General features: G+C 36.3%; 1 protein-coding gene across 2 annotated transcripts; it reads right to left on the bottom strand.

The window, feature by feature from the left end:
- Positions 1-1,761: 1,761 nt before the first annotated feature.
- On the bottom strand, positions 1,762-22,990 carry LOC137401645 (syntaxin-binding protein 4-like). 2 transcript variants are annotated; one of them, XM_068088093.1, is made up of 17 exons: positions 22,889-22,990; positions 21,012-21,107; positions 20,801-20,865; positions 18,719-18,808; positions 18,494-18,598; positions 17,756-17,877; positions 16,555-16,786; positions 15,190-15,381; positions 12,986-13,119; positions 10,705-10,908; positions 10,386-10,451; positions 7,175-7,330; positions 5,640-5,804; positions 5,458-5,560; positions 4,788-4,916; positions 3,199-3,256; positions 1,762-2,390 (listed from the first exon to the last, which is right to left on the bottom strand). In XM_068088093.1, the coding sequence occupies exons 2-17, from the start codon at positions 21,080-21,082 to the stop codon at positions 2,315-2,317; spliced, it is 1,968 nt and encodes a 655-aa protein (XP_067944194.1). In that variant the 5' UTR covers positions 21,083-21,107; positions 22,889-22,990; the 3' UTR covers positions 1,762-2,314. The 2 variants fall into 2 exon arrangements, with proteins under 2 accessions (XP_067944194.1, XP_067944195.1); XM_068088094.1 differs by lacking the exon at positions 10,386-10,451.
- Positions 22,991-23,343: the final 353 nt, after the last annotated feature.

Raw genomic sequence — 23,343 nt, 5'->3', positions numbered from 1 at the left:
TTTAAAGAAGTTCAACAAAAGCTGAACAGCATCATGTCCTTGTATTCTGTGACAATTACAGGTTTCCAACTCCTTACAGTTTACGTGATTTGAACAAATTGTATACAACCTCTAATAATCATTTTCGAAGTATTATTGCTATCTCCTTTGACAACTTTTTGCCTAATAACTGTTCTCTTAGCAGAGAAATGTATTTTAAACACTATATGTCAAACCACTTATTTAATTGACCATTGCCCTTTTATTTTTATGGCTCTTGTATGACATAATTTGGAAGCCCTTTTTGTTTAAGATGAAATTTTTCCCACCGTAATACACATACCGTGATACCGGTATCATGAAACTTTGACTAGGCAAATTCTGCTAGCCACCATTGCTCAGCATAGCCTCTCTGTCTATTAACATCTAGAGACAAGACTTCCTGTCTAGCCACCATTGCTCAGTATAGCCTCTCTGTCTATTAACATCTAGAGACAAGACTTCCTGTCTAGCCACCATTGCTCAGTATAGCCTCTCTGTCTATTAACATCTAGAGGCAAGACTTCCTGTCTAGTTACTTAGATAAAAGGATGTGATGCTGCTCACTTGAGTATAGAACTCATTTCGTGATATTTGTAGAATAGGATATTAAACATATTAGAACAAAGGGATTCACTCAAAGGAAATATTGATGCGGTCAGTTGCAGCTTGACGGCGTTTAATCACGTGTTTGTATAAAACAGTTAATGGTAGTCGAGCCTGGAAGTCGTGTCTAGTAATTTACTACTAAACTTTTGTTCTCTTACATTACTCATTTTTTCTGTCTCTGCACAGTGAGTGGTCAATAAATCACTAACTCTTTCAAGCCCAAGTTGACTAAAATTGACCAACCTTAACTTAGTTTCTAATATCCGAGTGATGACGTGGGAGGAGCGAACTAAGAGTTGATTTCACTTCACTATTTGCAACACACCTAGCCATAAAATCAACAAGTTGGCCAAACTTTTAAAAATAATACTTTTATCCCACTTGATGTTGCTTTTTGACTCTTTTGCCAGAATGCATTCTACAGTTTTTATGATCAACTTTTGTTATCGATGGTAAAATCAGAAATAAAGCAAAACTGGTAAGGTAACAAAGCTATAGGTGAGCTATGTACTGAATATTCCTCTCAGAACCTTCTAGTAACATTCATTTGCTCAGCCCTGCTCGAACTCACCCTCAGAAAGGTATTTCAAACATTCTCAGCTTGACCAGACTTGGATGTAGCGTGGACAACTCCAAAATATTCATGTTAGTCTAGCAACAGGTTCGAGTCTATTATAGAACTGAATGATTACGTACTGATATTGGATACTTATTTCCGAGATGCTTACAAATATATGAAAATATTGTTTGCCAAGGTTGTAGAGGGATCCTTCCTTCAAAAAGGCATCAAAGCCTTTTATCCCAAAACTGCACTAATAACGAACCCCTAACATAGCCATTCCCAATTTTATAACGTCACTTGAGCCAGATGATAACTACAGCTGCAAATACAATAAATTTAATCTTCTGGCAAGTGGCAACATATGATGCTAAACCGATAGCCTGTGATTCTATTATCGAGTTATCAAGCTTAACATATGGTTCTTTGCAAGTTTACATAATCCTACACCAGAGCTGTGACAACATCTGCAGGTAACGGCAATATAGGTATACATCTCTAGAAGAAATAGCCTTAAGGTATATCTCCTGTCCTTATTAAACTATTGTGTAAAATATTTCAGTTGGAATGAAGAAATCAATATAAAATTTATTTAAAAAAAATGAGATAAGTAGAGGCAAAAATGCAAAAAGCAAACATAAAATGGATGAACACTGCAGAGAAAGTCGTTGATACTGCAAATAGTATCACAACATGTTTAATAAACAATGAGAAGTGTCAACAAGTGGATGGACAAGTATTAACAGGTGGACGGACAAATGGATGGCAGCACAGATGAGATGAAAAATACAACAAAATATTGCATGACTTCTAGTAAATAGTGACAATTCATGTTATATCTGACATGCCTAGTTTTACAAGTTGGCAGCTCTTTTATCTAAAAGGCACAAATCCTGACTTTTTGTTCACTTAAATGTGAGCCTATTTGTGACCTTAACAAACAAGATAATGAAACAAAGCATGTCATTCGCTAGACATTAAAATTTTTGAACAATCATTGATTAATCTCAGTTCTTTAAAGTATTGTGGATAAGAAAGGCAACCTGTCGGAAGTTTAAAAACTAGTCTAAGGGGCTATTTGCATACAACGTCTAAATAATTAGCACTTGCTTTAGCCTGTCAGTAAAATCAAGCAATTCTTTTAGATACAGTTGCATCTCGACGAGATATTGGATGGTGCCAACTGGTCTCCTCCGTGATATGACTGCAACATGGAGGTATACAAGTTCATTATACAGATAACAGGCAATACTGAACCAACTGAACTACATGGCAGTGGCATGTCTATAATACACTTGAATGATTAGGAGTTGTAAGCACATGAAAAAGTAACAATTTCACCCTGTAAATTCATCTGACCTAAATACATGCCATGGATAACCATTAATACAAAGCCAACTGGATCACTTGGTAGTCCCATAAATACAATACAGTCGCATGATGAGAAGTTGTCAGCACATGACCAGGTAACCGTTCTACACTATAGATTCATATACTAAAGTGCAATGTGGAGTTGTGTAAACAACAAACTTGACCAGATAATCGCAATATCAAACTACATGGGAATCGGACAGAATAGGCCAAAAAGACAAACTCCACAACAACCAAACTGCTCCTATTTCCATCAAGGTTTTTAAGGGGTGGTCGAATGGGTCCAAACCGAACAAAAAAATTAATGATATTCTAGCGCTTGCCGTCCTCTTGTGGTTCCATTTGTTGAATAAAATATTAGCGATGAAAAAAAGTGATGATGCTATTCCCTAATAACAAGTTTTTATCCAATTAAATAACGGACTTGGTTTTTCCGAGCTGAAATGAAATGAACACGTTCAAAGCGGTCAAATATGAAGTTTTGGCATTAGCTGCAGTGTAACCAACACTTCCAGATGCTAAAACTGGTTCATTTGTATATTTCCCTCATACTACAGCTTGATGTGCGGTAAGATAGAGAGACGTAAGATGGAGGAATAATTTAAACTTAAATACAAGATAAGAAGACATAAAGTACTAACTTGATGAAATATCTGGAACCCTCTTCGTTATAGCATTCCTCCCAACCAAACGGTAGAGCTGAAACATTGCGACTACATAGTAAGAGACAACAGCAAAAGTTGCAAGACTAAATAAATCCAGCTGTTCAGCTAGTATGATGGTAGGAGTGCACTCACTCAAACAGAAAGCAAGGTGAGACTAGGTGCATTAGCAAAGGTTTAGATTATTTCAACCTATCTCCGGGCCAACTAGGAATGCCAATGGAATGGTTTAACAGCCACTTTTAACAAAAATATGTAATGTTCTTGAACTCCAACATACTCCCTATAAAAGTCCATTTGACTAAAACTTTTGTTAAAAACACTACACAATCGAGAACCCACTCAGAAACACTAAATTTTGCATTTTAGTGAACAAAGGGTAGAGCTGGGTAGGCTTAAAGGTTGACTTGCGGCAAAATTCACATTACAGTTATTTGGTATCAAAAGATTCGCCATGTCTTACTCTGCTGTGTTGTAGGTGCAAAATATGTGGAAATGTTATTACAAGCTCTTAAAAGCTCAAAAACGAACAGTTAATCGCAGCCATCAGGAAAACTTCGTAGATTGGAATCCCTTTCCAAAACGACTCAAATGGGACGTAATTGATGTGCTAATTAATAACACGATATGCTTCTGTTTACACTTTCATGCGACCTCATTCGTCGAAATATTTTTACAAATATACTTCACGCATTCAATAAAACTATGTCTATTGTCCTTGCGCGTCTATTTCATCATCATTGTAATACTGTCACTTTGAGCACTGATATCTCAAAACTTAACCTAAACATCAGTTAAAAAAATTTTTTTTAACCTTAGCTCGAGGGGGTGCCTATCGTTCTCATATAAACATCAGGAGCCTGTTGGTCACATGTGATGGTCGAAAAATGCTGCAGAATTTGTTCACACCATATAGCGGGAAATATGGGTCACATGATCAGATTATGACTAGATGATTAGACCAGGCTGAAACGAAACTGTAAAGTAGCGAGCATCTATATTTGATACAGGCTTTTCGGTAGAACCCGAAGTGTTTGTCATAAACTAGTGCTACGAGACATTTTATATCGAGCCTTTAATTGACTTTTAATTTCACATGATAACATCACGTGTCAAAACAATAACCACAATGTTTGAGTACGTCATCGAAATAAGAGATTCCGAACTATGGAACTATGTTTCCGAGATTTCGAAAACTATTTTTTTTGTGATGGCTGAGATTAACTATCCGTTTTTAAGCTTTTAAGAGCTTGTAATCACAATTTCCACATATTTTGCACCTACAACAGCAAAGTAAGACACGGTGAATCTTTTGATACCAAATAACTGTAACGTCAATTTTGTTGCAAGTAAAACTTTCAAGGCTAAATACTCAACTGTTGTTGGCGGCTTCATGACAGCTCAACTCTTGCTAAGTAATTGAACAACAAATGGTGTGTTTCATAACCATAAACCTGCTGAGCTTGTCAGAGACAGCCAACACAAAGCTGGCATCTATGTCTATAACATTACTTGCACAAATAAAAATGATTTAGGTCTTTATTAAACCAGAACTGAAAAAAACTTACGATCTCGTTCTAGAAGATTTCGGACAAGATTCATAGTATCTAAAGCCTCAGTGGCTATCTGCTGTGGCGTGTGTCTAGGGGCGGAGCCAGAGGAAGTGGTAAATGTGTCATACACTTGTTGACAGTAATCTGTAGCAGCATCAAGGTTTAAAGATAGAAATATAAAAACCAGTATAAATTATTCTGGTCTGTTGCAAATATCATTTCCATACACACTATACATTGCATCACAAATATCACAAGAAGACAGATAATAGCTAGTAGAGTTTGTATAATAGTTTGCCAAGGAGAGTGTTACATGTATGTAGCCCATATTGTTAGTAGTAGTGAGTCATTGTTAGTAGTAGTGAGTCATTGTTAGTAGTAGTGAGTCACTGTTAGTAGTAGGGAGTCATTGTTAGTAGTAGTGAGTCACTGTTAGTACTAGTGAGTCATTGTTAGAAGTAGTGAGTCACTGCTAGTACTAGTGAGTTATTGTTAGTAGTAGTGAGTTATTGTTAGTAGTAGTGAGTGAGTGTTAGTAGTAATGAGTTATATTTAGCAGTAGTGAGTCATTGTTGGTAGTGAGTCATTGTTGGTAGTAACAATAGTAGAGACCCACAAGGCTAGTAGTAGTACTAACAACTACACGTGTTAGTTAAAGCAGACTAATTGATAGTCAACAGCAGACCGAGAAGCCTCTGAGTAGCGACATGATATGTCTTCCTTCTCTCTTCAGACTTTCTTAGTTGAGCTCCCATTAGCGTGAGTTTCTTCCTTACAGTAGGGCTCTCCTACAACAGCCTCTGAACCTAGTAACTTCACTAACAATAATGCTCATAGATAAAAATGGAGGTGAGATAAGACCCTTACCAACTGTTTAGCCTCATTATCTCTGAGAATTTGTAGTTCATGTTCGAGACCTTCAATAACCCTTTCGTACTCAATTTCTTGCTGATTGGCAAGTCGCTGGCAGTCGGTCGCAAGATCTAGTTTCTCCTGCAGACTGGTGGTCTGTTCTAGGGCTGCCTGAGTTTCCTGAGCGTTGAAAAGAGAACGTTATCATGCTGCTCACAGCATGAAATATCCCTCTAGTCCTAAGTTCTATTCACAATCACAAAACATAAGCTACTGTTTTTACTACAGTACGGACAGCTGATCTACCCACCCTGAAGAATTGTAGTGGTGGGCAATTAAACAGAGGCAACAAAAGAGAGTTATAATATAAGCGACTGCATTCAGTATACAGAGTACTAAGGATGCTCAAGAATGAAATGTGAAGGTGGCATTTGCTGGACAACTTCAAATGACAATGCAAAGACAACTCCAATTATACTTTTGGCTAATGGTGAATCAACAAGCAATGATATGCTCGTATACAAATAAGCCAGCAAACCACCTAATCAAATAACTTTGATGCAGTATCGCCCCGCTGATTTCTCTAGAACTACTTCTGATCTAAACTTAGTAAATGTCAGTTAGTGAAATGAGTTACTTACTACGACTAGTCAGAGAGTAGCTGCTGCATTTTCTTATCTAACTAATTGCGTGCTAAAGCTGACAGATCTAACGAACCAGAGACTAACCTGACCTTATTTAACGAATTAGAGACTAACCTGACCTTATTCAACGAATCAGAGACTACCCTGGCCTTATTTAACAAATCAGAGATTAACCTGACCTTATTTAACGAATCAGAGACTACCCTGACCTTATTCAACGAATCAGAGACTAACCTGGCCTTATTTAACGAATCAGAGACTACCCTGACCTTATTCAACGAATCAGAGACTAACCTGGCCTTATTTAACGAATCAGAGACTACCCTGACCTTATTCAACGAATCAGAGACTAACCTGGCCTTATTTAACGAATCAGAGACAATCCTAACCTTATACTTACTTTAACTCAGCCTATCTCTGTAAAACGCACTAAGTTGAGACAAATACAAAACTTCTATAGCATGTCTAGAAATATGAAAACAGCCGAACTCCTCAAACTCAGACCATGCAAGCGTTAGAGTGCCATGGCATAAACCAGCTATTGGAGGTATGAATGAGTAAGTGGAGGGCAAGAGAGACAAATCCACGTTTTGACCTGCCTTTAACAAGGACATGAGGTTACTTTTTGTTTCTAGACACTTGTAGAACCCATCTAGCACACAAGATAAATTTTACAGAGTTAGTAAGCAGTATAAATAGTACAGTTATAGTCAGACATTGGTGAATACCCATGCTGGTCAATTTAGTGACTCAGGCAAACCAATATGACTTCCAACAGGAGTTGAATATTGATTCTCGCACTTTGAAGGTTAAACTGGTCTTTTTCGTTTTTATAAAAGAAATTTAGAGAATACAACTCCATTATTAAAGGAGCACTAGAATGCATACAATGAGCAGACAACTCACAGTCCTCAACTTATGCAGATCTCTCTCAGCAGCCTTTGTCAATTGTGTCTGGTCGCGAAGTCGTCGACTTTGAGCGTGAATCTGTCGTCTCAGTTCCATGTTTTCTTCTTCCAGTCGTTTGATCTCAGCTGACAAGTCTGAACTCAGTGGTGCTTTCTGTGAAACAAGCAAAACAATAGAAGCAGAATATAAAAGGCTGTTGAGAATATGGTTCTCTTTATTAGAGCTTTCCCACCGTCAACATGTATATTAATAGGTATTGTACCTGTTGTTGTTTGTAATTGTTATTATATGTTATTGTTTGTTGTATTTACAAACTTTTCTATTTATATCAATTTAACTATTCTTATGCTATATTATACTCTGCAGGCCCGGATTCCCTGGAGCGGCTGGCGCCAATTTGTCAGTGATTTTCAGCGGCTAAGTACTAAGAATTGCAGTCTAAGCTCATTCACTTGGAATTTCCAACAACTAATTTACTAGCAATTAGCGTTCTATATTGTCTCCGTGGTGGTCTCGCCAAATGAGTAATCTTGTGAGACTTTGTTAAGACTTGGAAACTGAACTTTATAGCATATAGTGCGGGGTGTGAAGAAGACCCCCAATATTGCATTTTCCTTATCATGACACAACTGAATCAAAACATCGATGAGTAGCACTTTGGGACAGGTTCGTCTAAATTATCTTCTAATATTACACATATATAAAGATGTTGAAATAGATACAAAGTCAGTTGTGAAAGATTTCTGCCACAGGCACATTGACAGAACAAGAACTATTGTAATAAAGAAGTAATAGCTCTTGTTCTGTCAATGTCCCGGACAGAAATCTGTAATGTCATGAGTTTTATATCGTAATTTTATTATCGTTCGCTGAATAAAGAAAAAGTTTTGCCTTCCATGAACCATAAACAATATATTTATGTAGATTTTGATGCTTACAATTGATTGCATTTATGCATACTTTGAGGGTTGTTGATGCCTAAAAGGTCCAGAGCTTTGGGGCGCTGCCCCGACACCAGTTGGGGGCTTATACCGCCCCCAAACCACAGGTGTTCATAACTAGTCACCTAACATCTGCCGCCCCAACTTGCAACCAGCGAATACAGGCCTGATAATCTGTATCAAGTAAATAACAAAACATTGAGAAATAATAAAAGTGTAAAGATGGAATTTCATGAAGTTTTACCAAATTTGGGTTTCATACAGTCAACTAGCTTTAATCCTGAGAGAATCGAAATTCATCTTGTTTCATAGTTGAAAGGTTTAGCTGTGATAATATGATATGCAACAGCAAAGATTTACTGATTTCAAATCTTCTTTGCTATTATAAGAGCCGTGTCCATACATCCATCAGTCTGAAACCATGCTAAGACTGTTAGAAAAATATTTGTCTTATACGGAAATTGAACTCAGATACTCCGATTTACAGACCAGCGCACTAGCCACTATACCAATTGGCTACCTTGTCCTTACACAAATTAACTATGCGCATACTGATTACCCATTAAGACCTCTCACAGTGCGCAGAACTGGCAAGCATACTAGTATCAATAGTAATGAAGGATAAGCATCTTTTCATAGGTTGTTGTTAGTCATCGAATGTTCAAGTAGGGAAACAGCAGAAGGTTAGCCCGAGGACCTGATCACAACAGAATCACTGACGATTTCATGTTTCTAGTGGAAGATGAGGATTTTGAAAAGCAAAAGCAAACAACCACACCTAAGAAGTTGTTATGATTACTCAAGCAGTAACCCTCATTATACACATATATAGGAAACAAACAGCCAAGCAAATACAGCATAACTCTATAATACAGCATAACTCTATAATACAGAATAACTCTATAATACAGCATAACTCTATAATACAGCATAACTCTATAATACAGCATAACTCTATAATACAGCATAACTCTATAATACAGCATAACTCTATAATACAGCATAACTCTATAATACAGCATAACTCTATAATACAGCATAACTCTATAATACAGCATAACTCTATAATACAGCATAACTCTATAATACAGCATAACTCTATAATACAGCATAACTCTATAATACAGCATAACTCTATAATACAGCATAACTCTATAATACAGCATAACTCTATAATACAGCATAACTCTATAATACAGCATAACTCTATAATACAGCATAACTCTATAATACAGCATACCAGTAACTCTATTGCTGAACTTTCCAAAGTTTTAAACATTTGACTGTTCTGCTTCATGAGCAGATATACTGCCCGTTTATAATGGTTGCACTAATACAGCATTTTTTTCATGATTTAAGAATTTGCGGTTTGTTAAAAACTTTGTATGGCAGAAACCTTAGACAGGTTTGTCAGAAGTGTTATGTTGATAAAATATCAAAAACGAAACACTCATCTTTAGTGTGACTTAGAATACTGCTGCCTCTTGTTAACCTGCTGCCTCTTGTCATACTGGTCAACATGACCATATCTACTTTACATTTCCACTATGACTTACTCATCGTTCCTAACCATTGCAGACTGTAGCGCCGGTTTATTTCCTATTCTATAGATTTGCATACATTATTTCTTATTTAATATATATTATTTATTATATAATATATATTATTTCCATATTTATAAAATCTCTAATCTTTTGTGTTTTTTATTTTGGTATCAAGCAAAAGTCATTAACCTAGACCATAATAAAGAAAACAGTATTTAATTAGGCATTTGTTATGTCATATCTAAGTTTTGTCACTTGCCCTAGCTTGTTATGTCCTTCCATTTGCCAATTGAGAGAATTGAGGGCCATAGCCAACCTTTCCGTTACTCAACTTTAGACGCAAATCTTAACAGCTGACCAACTTTTGAAGGTTTTACCGAATCAATGACTGAGTAGAGGCAATTGTCAGGAGCCATGGCTAAACCGAGTAGAGGCAATTGTCAGGAACCATGGCTAAACCGAGTAGAGGCATTTGTCAGGAACCGTGGCTAAACCGAGTAGAACATATGACAATAGATATAAGAGAATACATGGCTGTGTTCCTCTCAGCCATCAATGTTACTACAGTTAGTCAAATAACTAGGAATAGCATTGGTAACAAAAACCACTGCTAGAATAAAGCCCAGGATATTATGTGCAGCGAGAGTTTTCATGGGAAGCATTGAAAAGGAAGTCGCGCAGCAGCAACAGGAAAGAGAAATAATCACACCGCTACATACGTACATCCCAAAAGGTCTCTACAACTTCCTCTGTATCAGAGGACTCTTGCAAATGTAAAAATTCAAGCCTCTGTAAGGGATAAAAAGACAAAAAGTTGAAATCAGTATACAAGAGCTCAACATGCTATTCTGCAAACACATAGGCTGACATCTGACATCTATAGCATTGCTGCCGCTGCAAAGTTGATCATCAATAAACGCATTATAATACACTTTCATAGTCTGCTAATAAAACACCAAGCAGACAAATATGTATATGAAGACGCCATCGAGTCTTCAGGTCAAAAAGGGGAGGAGGGTGCAAGAACTGATGGAAAACTTACTGCAGCTGATGGAAGTGTTACTCTGTGTGCCGTAGTGGTGGGTAGTGTGTGAGTAGACTGGGAAATGGTGGGTATCAGGTGGGTAGCCTGAGAAATGTCGCATCGTTTAAGGTCATCATGAAACATCTGCTTGGCAAGATGAATAAACTGCGCATAGCTAACCAGACCACTGCTGTCAACTGAGAGCATCGATCTCAGCTGCCTCTGCCAAAGAACGGGATAGTGTTTACACCCTATGGCTAGCTTTATGATCAAATGATTGATTACACGTGCTCTTTGGTACAATATATATGTATATGGTATGTATAATATATATGTGGTACTCTTTGGTGTGACTCATAAACATACACTCTTTGGTGTGACTCATAAATATATGCCTTTTTTAAAGCATAAATGCTATTTGGCCCAATATATATTTAATAAGAAATTTAGTTCAGTGCCCTTTGATATAACGCATTGATACGCAACTTCAAGTGCAATATACATGCTTATGAGCAATATACAGATATATTGCATATATATTACACATAAACATATATATTACATTTATATATTTTGTATATATATTATAATATATATACAGTAGACGCTCCTAGAACGGATACCTCCTATAGCGTAAATTGCAGATAACGTGAAAGATTTATGGTAAGTTTTTGCTTTCGTCTTCCATATAATGTAGTACCAAGTCGGGCAAGTTTTCAAAATCGATTTGAATGTTAGTTTATTTCGCCGCACTTGCGGAAAAAAAACGCCGTGCATTTAGCGTTATATCTATTTTATATAACTTTCGCGACATTCTAGTTCGTCGTAATAGATCGTTAAATGTGTTAACAAAAAGGCGAATAGGATAACTGCGTAATTGTTCATAAAAACAAAGGCGATCGATTGGTGCAGGTGCTGCAGTGTCGGTCTACCAGTCTTAATGTCACGAGTTGGAGTATCGTCGAAAATTATCTTAATCCTAACCTGGACCCCTGGATAGTGATAGACGACGAACAGGTAGAACTGCTTTTTAAAATAAAAATATTTTGTTGTTTTGCCTTATTGTAGACGTACAAAATATTTGTTATTAGCTTTACTTAACATAATAGACTTTGCTGTTTAGAAAAAAAGCACATCGTTGTAAATAAACGTTGAAAATGTGCAATCATGGTCTATAAAACCAGTGAAATTGATCATAAATAGGAAAAAAGTTGTTGACGCAAACCAATAATTCTGCAGTGATAGTACAGCCCACAAATTAAAAGAGTTAAGTAAGGTCTTTCCTTTGCATGGACAAAGGGAGTTTGGAAAGACCTTGGAATGGATTAGGTAATTTACATGTATTTTACTGTTCTTATAATGTAAATTCCCTATAACATAAACATTCCTGGAACGGATTATTTACATTATAGGAGCGTCTACGCTCCTATAATGTAAATGTAATGTACATGTATATATAAATATATACATGTACATTACATGTATATATAAACAATTTAAATAGCAGGTTGTACATAGCCATCAGCTGATGTCAGTTTAAAGCATACAGTATGTCTCCTCCTCAGGCTGAAACTGACAGTAGCTAAAGGCTAAGTACAACCTATTCTTTAAACTATTTATGTATATATAATGTATGTATTTGAATAGATACACATGTATATATATATATATTTCTCAAAGTTTATCATTGTTGTTGTATATGTTCAGCTATGTCAATTTAAATCGTGGATTAAAGAACCCATATGATATCGCCGAGGATTTGATCTCGGAACCTCCCATTCATCAGTGTGACACCCTACCAATTTAGCCACACGAGCTCGATAGATTCACTACGCGATATATGTTGGTATATGGGAGCAAATACTCTACCGCTTTAGGTCATGAAGATTTAGGTTCACGGAGAGAGGTAGCTCTTATTAGTAAGCTTACTCAAATTATCCATTGGCAATGTGCCAGGCTAATAGCAAGTGGCAGGCAACTCTCATTACCTCTCAGTGTTCATAAGCTGATTTTTAATACCCGGGCAATGCCGGGTAGCACAGCTAGTATACGATACATGTGATAGTAGTCATGATATGTTTACAGATGCTCTATGGTACAACGTATATGTTCTTAGTTACAACATTGATAAAACTAATATATTACGAGTTTTAGTACAGTACATAAATTATACCTTCTGGTGGAATAGACATTTATATACACTTTGGTATGCTATATAGGCTCTTTGGTACACTATATATGGTCATTGGTACAATGTATAAAGCCATAATCACTGATGGAGCAACGAAAATCAACTCACCTTTTGTTGTTCAGAAATGCTGAGCCCCAAAAAACTCAGAGCGGTTTCAAGTCTCTCAAAAGAGCATCTAGTATCAGGCTGAATTGGTTGGGGGGTGGGCGGTACCACTCGTATTGCAGGATTAGCATCAGATTCTGGAAAGAGAAAGAGAACGGCATCAGCTGAGCACTCCTGCATGTTGCGTGTGGCAGAGCATGACAAGTACTCCTGCATGCTGCGTGTGGCAGAGCATGACAAGTAATATGATGACAAGAGATCAACAGCTGGGACCAGTTCAACAGGGTCACGCATAGGTTAGATATGTTATGTTAGCTCTGCGCTGCCTCTCGTGATGTACACATTAAAGCCAAACATCCCGATAACTCGAAAATAGATGTTGTCTGCGCACTGGTCATGCTTTTTAGAACCCTGATGTAGTAATGAGGGTTGTGGCGACTTGCTATTCTATTTCTCATTTTCTCTTTTTAGTCCTCTATTCCCTTGGCCCTCACTAATAAAAATACAACTTGTCCTAGAGACTGGCTCAAAACAAGCTGGTTGTAGCTGGTGAAAAACATTACTTCGCTATTACAATCAACTCACATATGAGCTTAGATGGAAAAGGTGGATCATCTAGAAGAGTATTAAAGCATATTTCAAAAAAAGATTGAAACACTGTGAAATAAAGGGTGACTTTTTTACTTGCTACTAACATTACTGAGATTGGATAAGTTTCTAAAGATTCCTGATCTATGAAAGTAGTACAGATTACAATTATAGTAGTAAAACCGCTAGTACTAGTTTGGTGTAAATTTGGAGCAACATAAATCTAACCAGAAATGGCTGCAACCTGGAGCACCATGACTAAACAATACACAAGAAATAAGACTGTACCTTTGTTACTTGAGCAAGAATTACTATGAAATCTATATATATATAACTCAGTGTCTGTCTAGCATTCAGCTAGTTAGTCTATATATAACTCAGTGTCTGTCTAGCATTCAGCTAGTTAGTCTATATATAACTCAGTGTATGTCTAGCATTCAGCTAGTCTATATATAACTCAGTGTCTGTCTAGCATTCAGCTAGTTAGTCTATATATAACTCGGTTTCTGTCTAGCATTCATCTAGTTAGTCTATATATAACTCAGTGTCTGTCTAGAATTCAGCTAGTTAGTCTATATATAACTCAGTGTATGTCTAGCATTCAGCTGGTCTATATATAACTCAAAGTATGTCTAGCATTCAGCTAGTTAGTCTATATATAACTCGGTGTCTGTCGTTTGTCTGTTCAGCCATAGCAATAAAGTTTAAGGAATGAAAAACTGTATTTGAACTCGGCACCTCCAGTTTTGGACGCAACAAGCTTACCCATTTAGCTACACAGGCTACGCTCAATACAATGGATTAATCGTGGTCATAGTCATTACATTGGTTACAATACTCACGCTTAAAGTGCTGGGGGTTAACTAGCACGCTTCATCATTATGAGTAAAGTAACATTTGTCAAGCTAGGTTCTGACACGGTTATTACTATAGTAATGATTTTACTGACTTACCAGGTAAGTTACTCAAATTCGTTGAGTTATTACTGTTTAGTGCCCATGCAATGCAGGCATTCATCTCGTTATAAGATAAAAATTAAATGATCATAGAAAAGCATAGAACTAATGACATCCTATGTGGCATGTGCAGAAAAGTGATATATAAAGACAGGCGACATGTACAGAAAAGTGCCATACGCATACAAGTGACATGTACAGACAAGTGGCATGTATAGACAAGGAACATGTACAGACAAGTGACATGCACAAACAAGTGACATGTACAAACAAGTGACATGTACAGACAAGTGTCATGTATAGACAAGGAACATGTACAGACAAGTGAGATGCACAAACAAGTGACATGTACAGACAAGTGCCATGTATTGGCAAATGCAATGTACCGTGGCAGTAAGGGACAGATGACAGTAAGTGGCATGTACTCCATGTCGTAAGTACAGACAAGTGACAAATACACACCCGACATGTACAGACAAGTGATAGTTATACCTAAAGGTCTGAAATTTAAGATCCTAACAGGCAACCTTTTAATTATCCTGCTACATTTACACATTAAACTTCTAATGCAATAACTCTTTGAAAACATTGTACCAAAGAGACCCCCAGCCACAAAAATGAGCACTATGTTAGTGTGTTACAGAAAAGACTAAACATAATGACCTCCACGAATTGATGACAAGACCTGCTGGGCAAAGAGAGTCTCTCCAGATGCTGCATAACCCGTGTCCCCAGCCCAACTTCCAACAGGCGGATTGGATTCAGTACCCCTTCCTAATAGCTGCTGAATGCCCGGAGTATCCGGCTGGAGTGATGCCTCATGCCTCAAGTGGGCTAATTTGGCTTGATTTGAACCTACAAAGATGGAGTTACCTTTCGTCCATTTAAAAGAAAGACAATTTCAAAATATAGAAGTAGGTTTTACAGAATAACACTTTGTATCATGTAAGAACTTTTGATATTGACAAGTCAGTTTATAAAATGTGAATTATGTTTGTCTCCATAACAATTTAACTCTACATTTTAAATTCGAGAGACGAAGTGAAGAATGCAGAGTTTGGAAACCATGATGTTACAGTTGTGAGGCTATATTTGTCATAATTGTCGTAGCAACATCTACCCAATAATTCTTTTTGAATCAGACAGGACATTTTTGTATGCATGCAAAAATGACAAAACAAATTTAATGCAATAAATTTATAGTGAAATATATAAAACATGACCTATCTAAAGATTTGCAGCTTTGGATTTATGTAGACCGCATTAGAAATTTACATGAATACTTGTTAGCTTCATTGAGAAAGGGAGAATGAAGACCAGAGCATGTCTATGACAACAGAAGATCGTATTTAGAAGGCTAACAGCTAAACCAACAAAACTGAGAATGGAACCTGGAAACTCCATCGAAAATGAGTCAAGACTTTTTCTAAACCGATAAACCAGAAAATATTCATCTTCTATGCAGACAAAACAGTTCAGCACCCAGAAGGTTTATAGATACTAGACTAATATCAACACACCAAGCCGTCATTGCCCCAAAACACACAGACACAAATATCTCACTCGGAACAGAATAATTTCTTGTTTCACTGATTTGGATGATGCTAATTTGGAGTTGTGCACACGTTGAGTCACCATGGGACAAGTGTTTCAATTGACATTCATGTGTTGTGGATTAACGCAGGCGCTTTGTTAAAAAATAGGGATTCCAGAAGCCATAGCGGTGCACTCGCAACTGCTCAAATCGAAATATGAACGACTGAAATACGGAAAATGTTTAAAATGGAATTGCTTGTGACATTTTCTCGCGCATCATCTGCAAACGCCAGACACGAAACATTCGACAAAGATTTGTAAGTAACAAACCTTGCTTGACTCGTTGGATTTTTGCCATTTTGCAGATGACTTGCGGATTGACTCAAACTTTAACCCCGTCATTTGAACTACAGCAGAAGACTGTAGTTCAAATGACGGGACTAATGCTCCAGCGCAGACGTACAAAAAGCCTTCCGCCGTTTAGTAGAGTACCTTTGGTAGCGCTATATGGGGTGCTTGCCATAGCTTCAGATCCTTGTAGTCGGTGGGAGAAGATGTTAGCTAGCCTTTGAATTTCCTGCCGATTGCCTGAATTCTGACTTTGAGTCCGGGTTAGTCTCGATTGATTGTTGTTCATGACTGCTTGTGATTGGTTGTTCCCATCATTATAATAACCTGATTGGCTATTTTCCGACTGCATCGTGTCAGAGGAATGTGATGAATCCTGTAACAGACCCAGGAAATCATGAGGACCAACAGTACAGTCAGTGTGAGGTCATTAGAAGAAGCATACTTGTGCACATACTGTTGCCCTCTGGAATCTCTTCTATGTTTAAAACAATGAATATTTCTACTTCCAGAAGTAAAAATTTTTAAACATATAAAGGATATATTAGCTTTAGTTGTTAGCAGGTGTGACATCTTCTTCCTAATACAACTTAAATTTGAGAAATATTTTTAGCTTTCTGAGAATTTGATCAAGAGAGATTTTATTAGAGCATCGATATTAAATACAGTATCTCATTGAAAAACTACATAAAAGAGTGATTTATGCAAACTTTTTATGATATTATCCAAATCTAAACATATTATAAAACAAGATATGTAACTATTCTATGATAAATAGATATCACATTATACTAGAAAGGTGTAGCTCTATGATTGATAAATTCAACTCTATTGTAAAAGGACATAACTTTGTAATAAATTATTCTCTCCATAATAAGCATGTATTAGTCTATGATAAATGAATATCACTCTATAATAAGCAGGTATTCCTCTATGATTAATTGATATCACTCTATGATTAATAGATATCACTCTATGATTAATAGATACCACTCTATGATAAGTTACCATGAGTAGCTATTCCACTATAACCTATAGACACAGATCTATAACAAGTGAATATATGTATGGACAAAACAAGAAACCTTTATGACTCTATAACTAAACCTTGACGTATGATAAGTAGATATAGCTTGCTTAATTCTATGACAGGGACAGACAAATCTTAAAGAAGTGGACATGAATATACCCTATTAGTGGTGAAAAATTAATTCAAACAGCATATAATATTTAAACTATAAAAACTATTTTAATAAAAAGGAATTATGAAACACAATAATACATCTATAGATAAATTACAATTTTCCCACAACAACTCTAGTATTATGAAAATGTGATTACATACAAATGTATTTATTGGAGTCGTCATTCTGGAGCTTTCTGATGCTGTCGTCAGCTCCTCCTCCATTAGAAGAGAAAACTCTTCTTTCGCTTGGGTATCCCGCGCAACAACGAGAGTTACTTGCCCTTGACACGGAAATATTCTTTTAAAAAATTGAATAAATATGCCATACAAAACGGGGGTTTGAGTCTTTAGACATTGGAATTAAAAAATAAACATGACTGACCTACCCAGAATATATTCTCCGAGTTATACACCTAACTACATGTATGTTGATAAAGCAGGTGTTATACTATGTTAATAGAGAAAGTGACTCGAGTTCTGCTGCTCAGTTGATCTGATTGAGCCACCTATTTTTAGGATTGAATAAGACGACCTGCTTGAAAGGATATTTACTTTTGCTGTTCCTACATTGTCCTAACTCTTAAATTACACAGCAATGACTTTGTTCTATTTTGTCAACCTCTTATCATAAATGTTTCATAGTGTCATAACTCCTAAAGACAACATCTAAAGAATTATCTACTACGGACGCCAGTTTTAAATGATACCATTAAAAAACATAGCAACAGTTTTTCATTTTGTACCTTTTGATGACCCCCCCTAATAATACTATTGGAATTTAGCAACCGACCATCTGCCAACTACACAAGTTTGTCGCAGATTATAACAAAACAAAAGGAACCCCCTGTACCATTAACCGAAACCTATAGAGTTGCAAATCTTCCAGCTGATCCTTACCTGAGGCAGCAGACTCCCTAAGCAGTTGCAAACCCTCTGAGTAGGAACAGCCGGCGATTGTCTCCCCATTCACACGAACAAGTTCATCTCCTTCTCGGAGCCGTCCTGCGTATGACAACGGAGAATATGCTAACAATCAAAGCAAACAGAAAGTAACAAAAGATCCGTTGGTTTTGTAACGAATTCTTTAAGAGAAGAAGAAACATCGAAACTGGGTTAACTGACCGTCGGTAGCCGCTTTCCCGCCGGAAATGAGACGTTTGATAAAGATACCATGTGTCCCACCTTCAGCCCTGCCTCCAATCACCTTGATTCCTGTAAGAGTACTTTATAAGGAGGCATGACTGAGATATCATATAAGTGCTGATATAAGTTGTTATATCAATGCAGAATGTACTTGTAAATCTTTATGAATTATGGTACAACATGTTATCTATTTGGGCAGTATACATAGGAGAAATTTGCATGCATTAATGTTTAACATATTCAGTAGTAATGGCGCACGAACATACAGACACATGTACGTATGAACATACACATACATGTGCATACAAACATACACACACATGTGCATATGAACATACACATACATGTGCATACAAACATACACACACATGTGCATATGAACATACACATACATGTGCATACGAACATACACACACATGTGCATACGAATATATACCTATATGAACATACAGAAATTTTATACCAGATACATGTACATACAATACATACAATACGTAATCTACATACAAACATCATGAAAAAATATATAAGCATATATGTGATATACATAAATATTTATAATAAAGTATAAACATAATTTTACCCCTAAATACATATGTTTATACATATACACAAATTTTATATACATGCATTATCTATATAATAGCATTACATATACACAAAAACGATGTGTAAAATTATTTATATTTATACAAACATAATATATACATTATATATACGTACATACAAACAATACATATACATAAATATTTTGGCTAAATAATCTTAAATAACACATATGAGAACTGATAACAATGAAAGAAACAATATGTCAAGTCTCTTGTTTACATATTAGTTAGAGCTAGGCAGAAGGCAAGCTGTAATCGTGTATATGGTTACTTACATTGCTCTGTCGAGCACACAACAAAGAAATGGTTCAACCTCAATTTTCGACCATAATCCATTATAGAAGGCCGTTAAAAACCAATTGTTCGCATTTAGAAATGAGTTTACTGATTACATAGAATTTTGACAATTCTAATCCGTTGCAAAGCTACAAGACCTCTTTTATCATGTTCACATATTTCACACGATAACAATATAAAGGTACATATTTCACACCATAACAATATAAAGGTACATATTTCACACGATAACAATATAAAGGTACATATTTCACACGATAACAATATAAAGGTACATATTTCACACGATAACAATATAAAGGTATATATTTCCCACCATAACAATATAAAGGTACATATTTCACACCATAACAATATAAAGGTACATATTTCACACGATAACAATATAAAGGTACATATTTCACACGATAACAATATAAAGGTACATATTTCACACGATAACAATATAAAGGTATATATTTCCCACCATAACAATATAAAGGTACATATTTCACACCATAACAATATAAAGGTATATATTTCACACCATAACAATATAAAGGTACATATTTCACACCATAACAATATAAAGGTATATATTTCACACCATAACAATATAAAGGTATATATTTCACACCATAACAATATAAAGGTACATATTTCACACGATAACAATATAAAGAGAGCAGGTAATATAGCATGTACACTAAATTTCTTATAAATACTCCAATACTATAAAAGAGTAGGCTGAAAAGAGTAGTCCTTGAATTTAGTTTCTTTAGTTGTGTAAAATACTAATGTTTTATGCTAATAAAAAACAAAAACAGCGAATATTTCATAAAACACAACTTCACACAACAGCTGAATACTGCAGAGAACAACAGAGAGAAAGAACATCAGCTAGCAACTGAGCTGCCTTGTCTGGTTTTCTAGATTTATCTCGAGGGTGAAAAAGTTTTTGATTAATGTTCAACATCAGAAGCACAAAAGGTCTGAAATTTTTTTATTGAGCTCCAATTTATTCAAAACCTGAGCTGTTTGAAAAGCACGATAAGGTCGTATGTCTACGGTGTCCAGAACGATAACTGTTTGAGCAGCAGGAAATTTTACCAATCGTTTAATAAAGTCAACATCTTAACTTTGTGCATACGCCCAACTAAACTTGTAGAGAGCTCACCAATTCCGGTGTGAGAGTCTCTAAACTGGATTGCAATTGTCTCCCTTTGAACTTCCGTTTTGGTACTATAAACCAGAAAGAAATGTATGAATATACACAAAGTTCCAGTGATTAAAAACATAGTCATATTTGTTTCCTATTTGAAAAGTCAGTATTTTGACTAAAGCTAAAGAGAAGTGCGCTGAAGTTGACCCCCAAAGTGTGATGATACCTGGTGAGGTGAAGTGTAGGCTGTGCTTGAGGTGCAGTCAATACAAGAGTGGAGGAAGACGCTGTAGCCATTCTATTATAAATAATATTATCACATCTAAAACGAGCAAAAAAACTAAGGTTGCTTTTTAAACTGTAGCTATATTATTGAACACATGCACAGAGCTTCTCAAAGCTCTGTTATGAATTTAAAAAGTTAGAGAAAAATACCGTTATCATATTTTTTAGAAAATAAATAATAATTTTACGGAAAATAATTGAATCTTTCACAGGAGTACCTGTAGTCAGGAGTACCTCAGGGCTCAGTGCTGGGACCCCTATTGTTTATTCTTTACATCGATGACTTGCCACTCTGTGTGAAAGACGCTGACTGTCGACTGTATGCCGATGATACTCTGCTGTGCATGGATTTGACAAACACCAGCCAGCTGGCTTTGCAGACTAACGTTACAGCATTACAGCATTGGGCCACACAGTGGGGCATGACATTTAATCCAGAAAAGTGTATCCACATGCAGGTGGGCAGGTCGACACCAGATTTTAAACTTTTTATGAACGGAATTTTTATACCACAGGCGAATGGTCTGAAATATTTGGGGGTTTTCATACAAAGCGACATCAAGTGGCACGAGCATATTTTAAACATTACTAAGAAAAGTAATAAGGCACTCGGACTTATCCGACGCTGCCTTTTTAATGCAAGCATATCAACAAAAATTGTCGCCTATAACACAATTGTTCGACCATTACTCGAATATGCCTGTCAGGTATGGTCACCGCACGCAAAAGGCTTAACTGACAAATTAGAAACAATTCAAAGACGGGGGGTTCGATGGATTTTCAGACTCGGGCCTATGGATAGTGTCACAGAGTGCATGCGTGTAAATAACATCCAAGAACTAAAAGATAGAAGAGAAGATTTGGATTTGAAATTTTTAAAAAGAATTGAGTTTGGTCTATATGAACTAGACCTCAATAACTATATCTCTTTTAACCCATCCCACCAAACCCGTCATGGAGTAGTCCACCCACATTTTAGGATAGACCAATATAGGCACTCTTTTTATAATAGAATGGCACCGAATGTTGTGGGTCAGGGCGTTGATGACTCCCTCAGTTTTTAATACGATCTTAGTGTTGCAACAAATTGGGTTTTAGCGTTCTTATCAATCATTTTATCTCAAATTTTATGTTCATATAATGCCCTCGGGCGTATTGGACAGATTCGAATATATATATATATATATATATATTGAATTATCCCAAACCTAAACTTTGCTCAGGTTGAATATTTTATGAGCTTAAAATAATAGCCTCTTGTATATTTATTGCTTAGCATTGCATGAGGTCTTTATGGTATGGCGCCTTACAGTGCCTCGCGTTGCACAACACGGCAACTCGAGTTGTGAACGCGCGGCACTGTAAGGCGCCATAGGTCTTGGCTACTTTCGCTAATGGGAAAATCGTAATATTCTGACATTGAATTTTTATTAGTTGTTTTTTATGCTGATCACGCCCAGTTTGTGCAATTTATGTTGTGTTGCTTGGGATCAGTGATAAGATTCTAAAAGGTGCAAGTTAACAACAAAATAGACTAACGTACAATCGATTAATCACTAATCATTTCACCGTTATTTTTTGCCGGAAAGAGAAATTTTTAGTTTGTCGAACGCTCAGCTTATCTTAGTTTATGCCGTCCGATTGTGCAGATATTTTGTTGTGTACTGTGTTACAAATTGACGCTATTTCACGTCAGGTACTCATTAGAAGTAACCGCAAAAATGGCAAAATAAAACGTTTTTAACACTTTGCATAGCTAAGATATACCTATGTACCAACAAATGTTAAACTTCGTTATAACACACATAAGTAACACACCTTTTTTGTGCTATGTCTGAACTGTGTAATTCGTTTTAAACTAAGTCCGAAAATCTCAGTTGCTAGTCGCCATTAGTCAACAACTGGTAGACTGAGATACCTTTTCAGACAAGCCTCGGTTACACATACACAGAATAGCGTTCACAAAGCTGCAAAAGGCACTCGATTATCTGTTGTCGAACGAATGTTTAAACGTCTGCTAACTTATTAAACCTTAGGCTTCATAAAGTTAAGCAAGGATACATGTACCCTTATTATGAAGTATACGTTCGTCTATGAACGAATGTGGTTCCGAAATACACGATTAGTGTAGCGTGAGTGCCGTTCTGACAGATCAAAAAGGTTTGACCGTCATCGGGCTAACATGAAAATGACGAATTGATGAAGTAATGTTCGGTCACTCACGTTGAAATGAAAGTAGGTGACAGGAGCGCATAATTTCTACATAGAAAAAC

The sequence above is a fragment of the Watersipora subatra genome, chromosome 8 (assembly GCF_963576615.1).
Source record: "Watersipora subatra chromosome 8, tzWatSuba1.1, whole genome shotgun sequence".
In the NCBI taxonomy this organism is placed as follows: domain Eukaryota; kingdom Metazoa; phylum Bryozoa; class Gymnolaemata; order Cheilostomatida; family Watersiporidae; genus Watersipora; species Watersipora subatra.
This window is presented reverse-complemented; position numbering and strand designations above follow the sequence as displayed.

What these genes read in the sequence shown, in the direction of transcription:
- LOC137401645 (XM_068088093.1), bottom strand. Translation starts at nt 21,082, where the DNA reads ATGGCTACAGCGTCTTCCTCCACTCTTGTATTGACTGCACCTCAAGCA. An exon ending in AGACTCTCACACCGGAATTG is followed by an intron (nt 18,809 to 20,800) that starts GTGAGCTCTCTA and finishes GTACTCTTACAG; the next exon opens with GAATCAAGGTGATTGGAGGC. An exon ending in TAGGGAGTCTGCTGCCTCAG is followed by an intron (nt 17,878 to 18,493) that starts GTAAGGATCAGC and finishes TTCCGTGTCAAG; the next exon opens with GGCAAGTAACTCTCGTTGTT.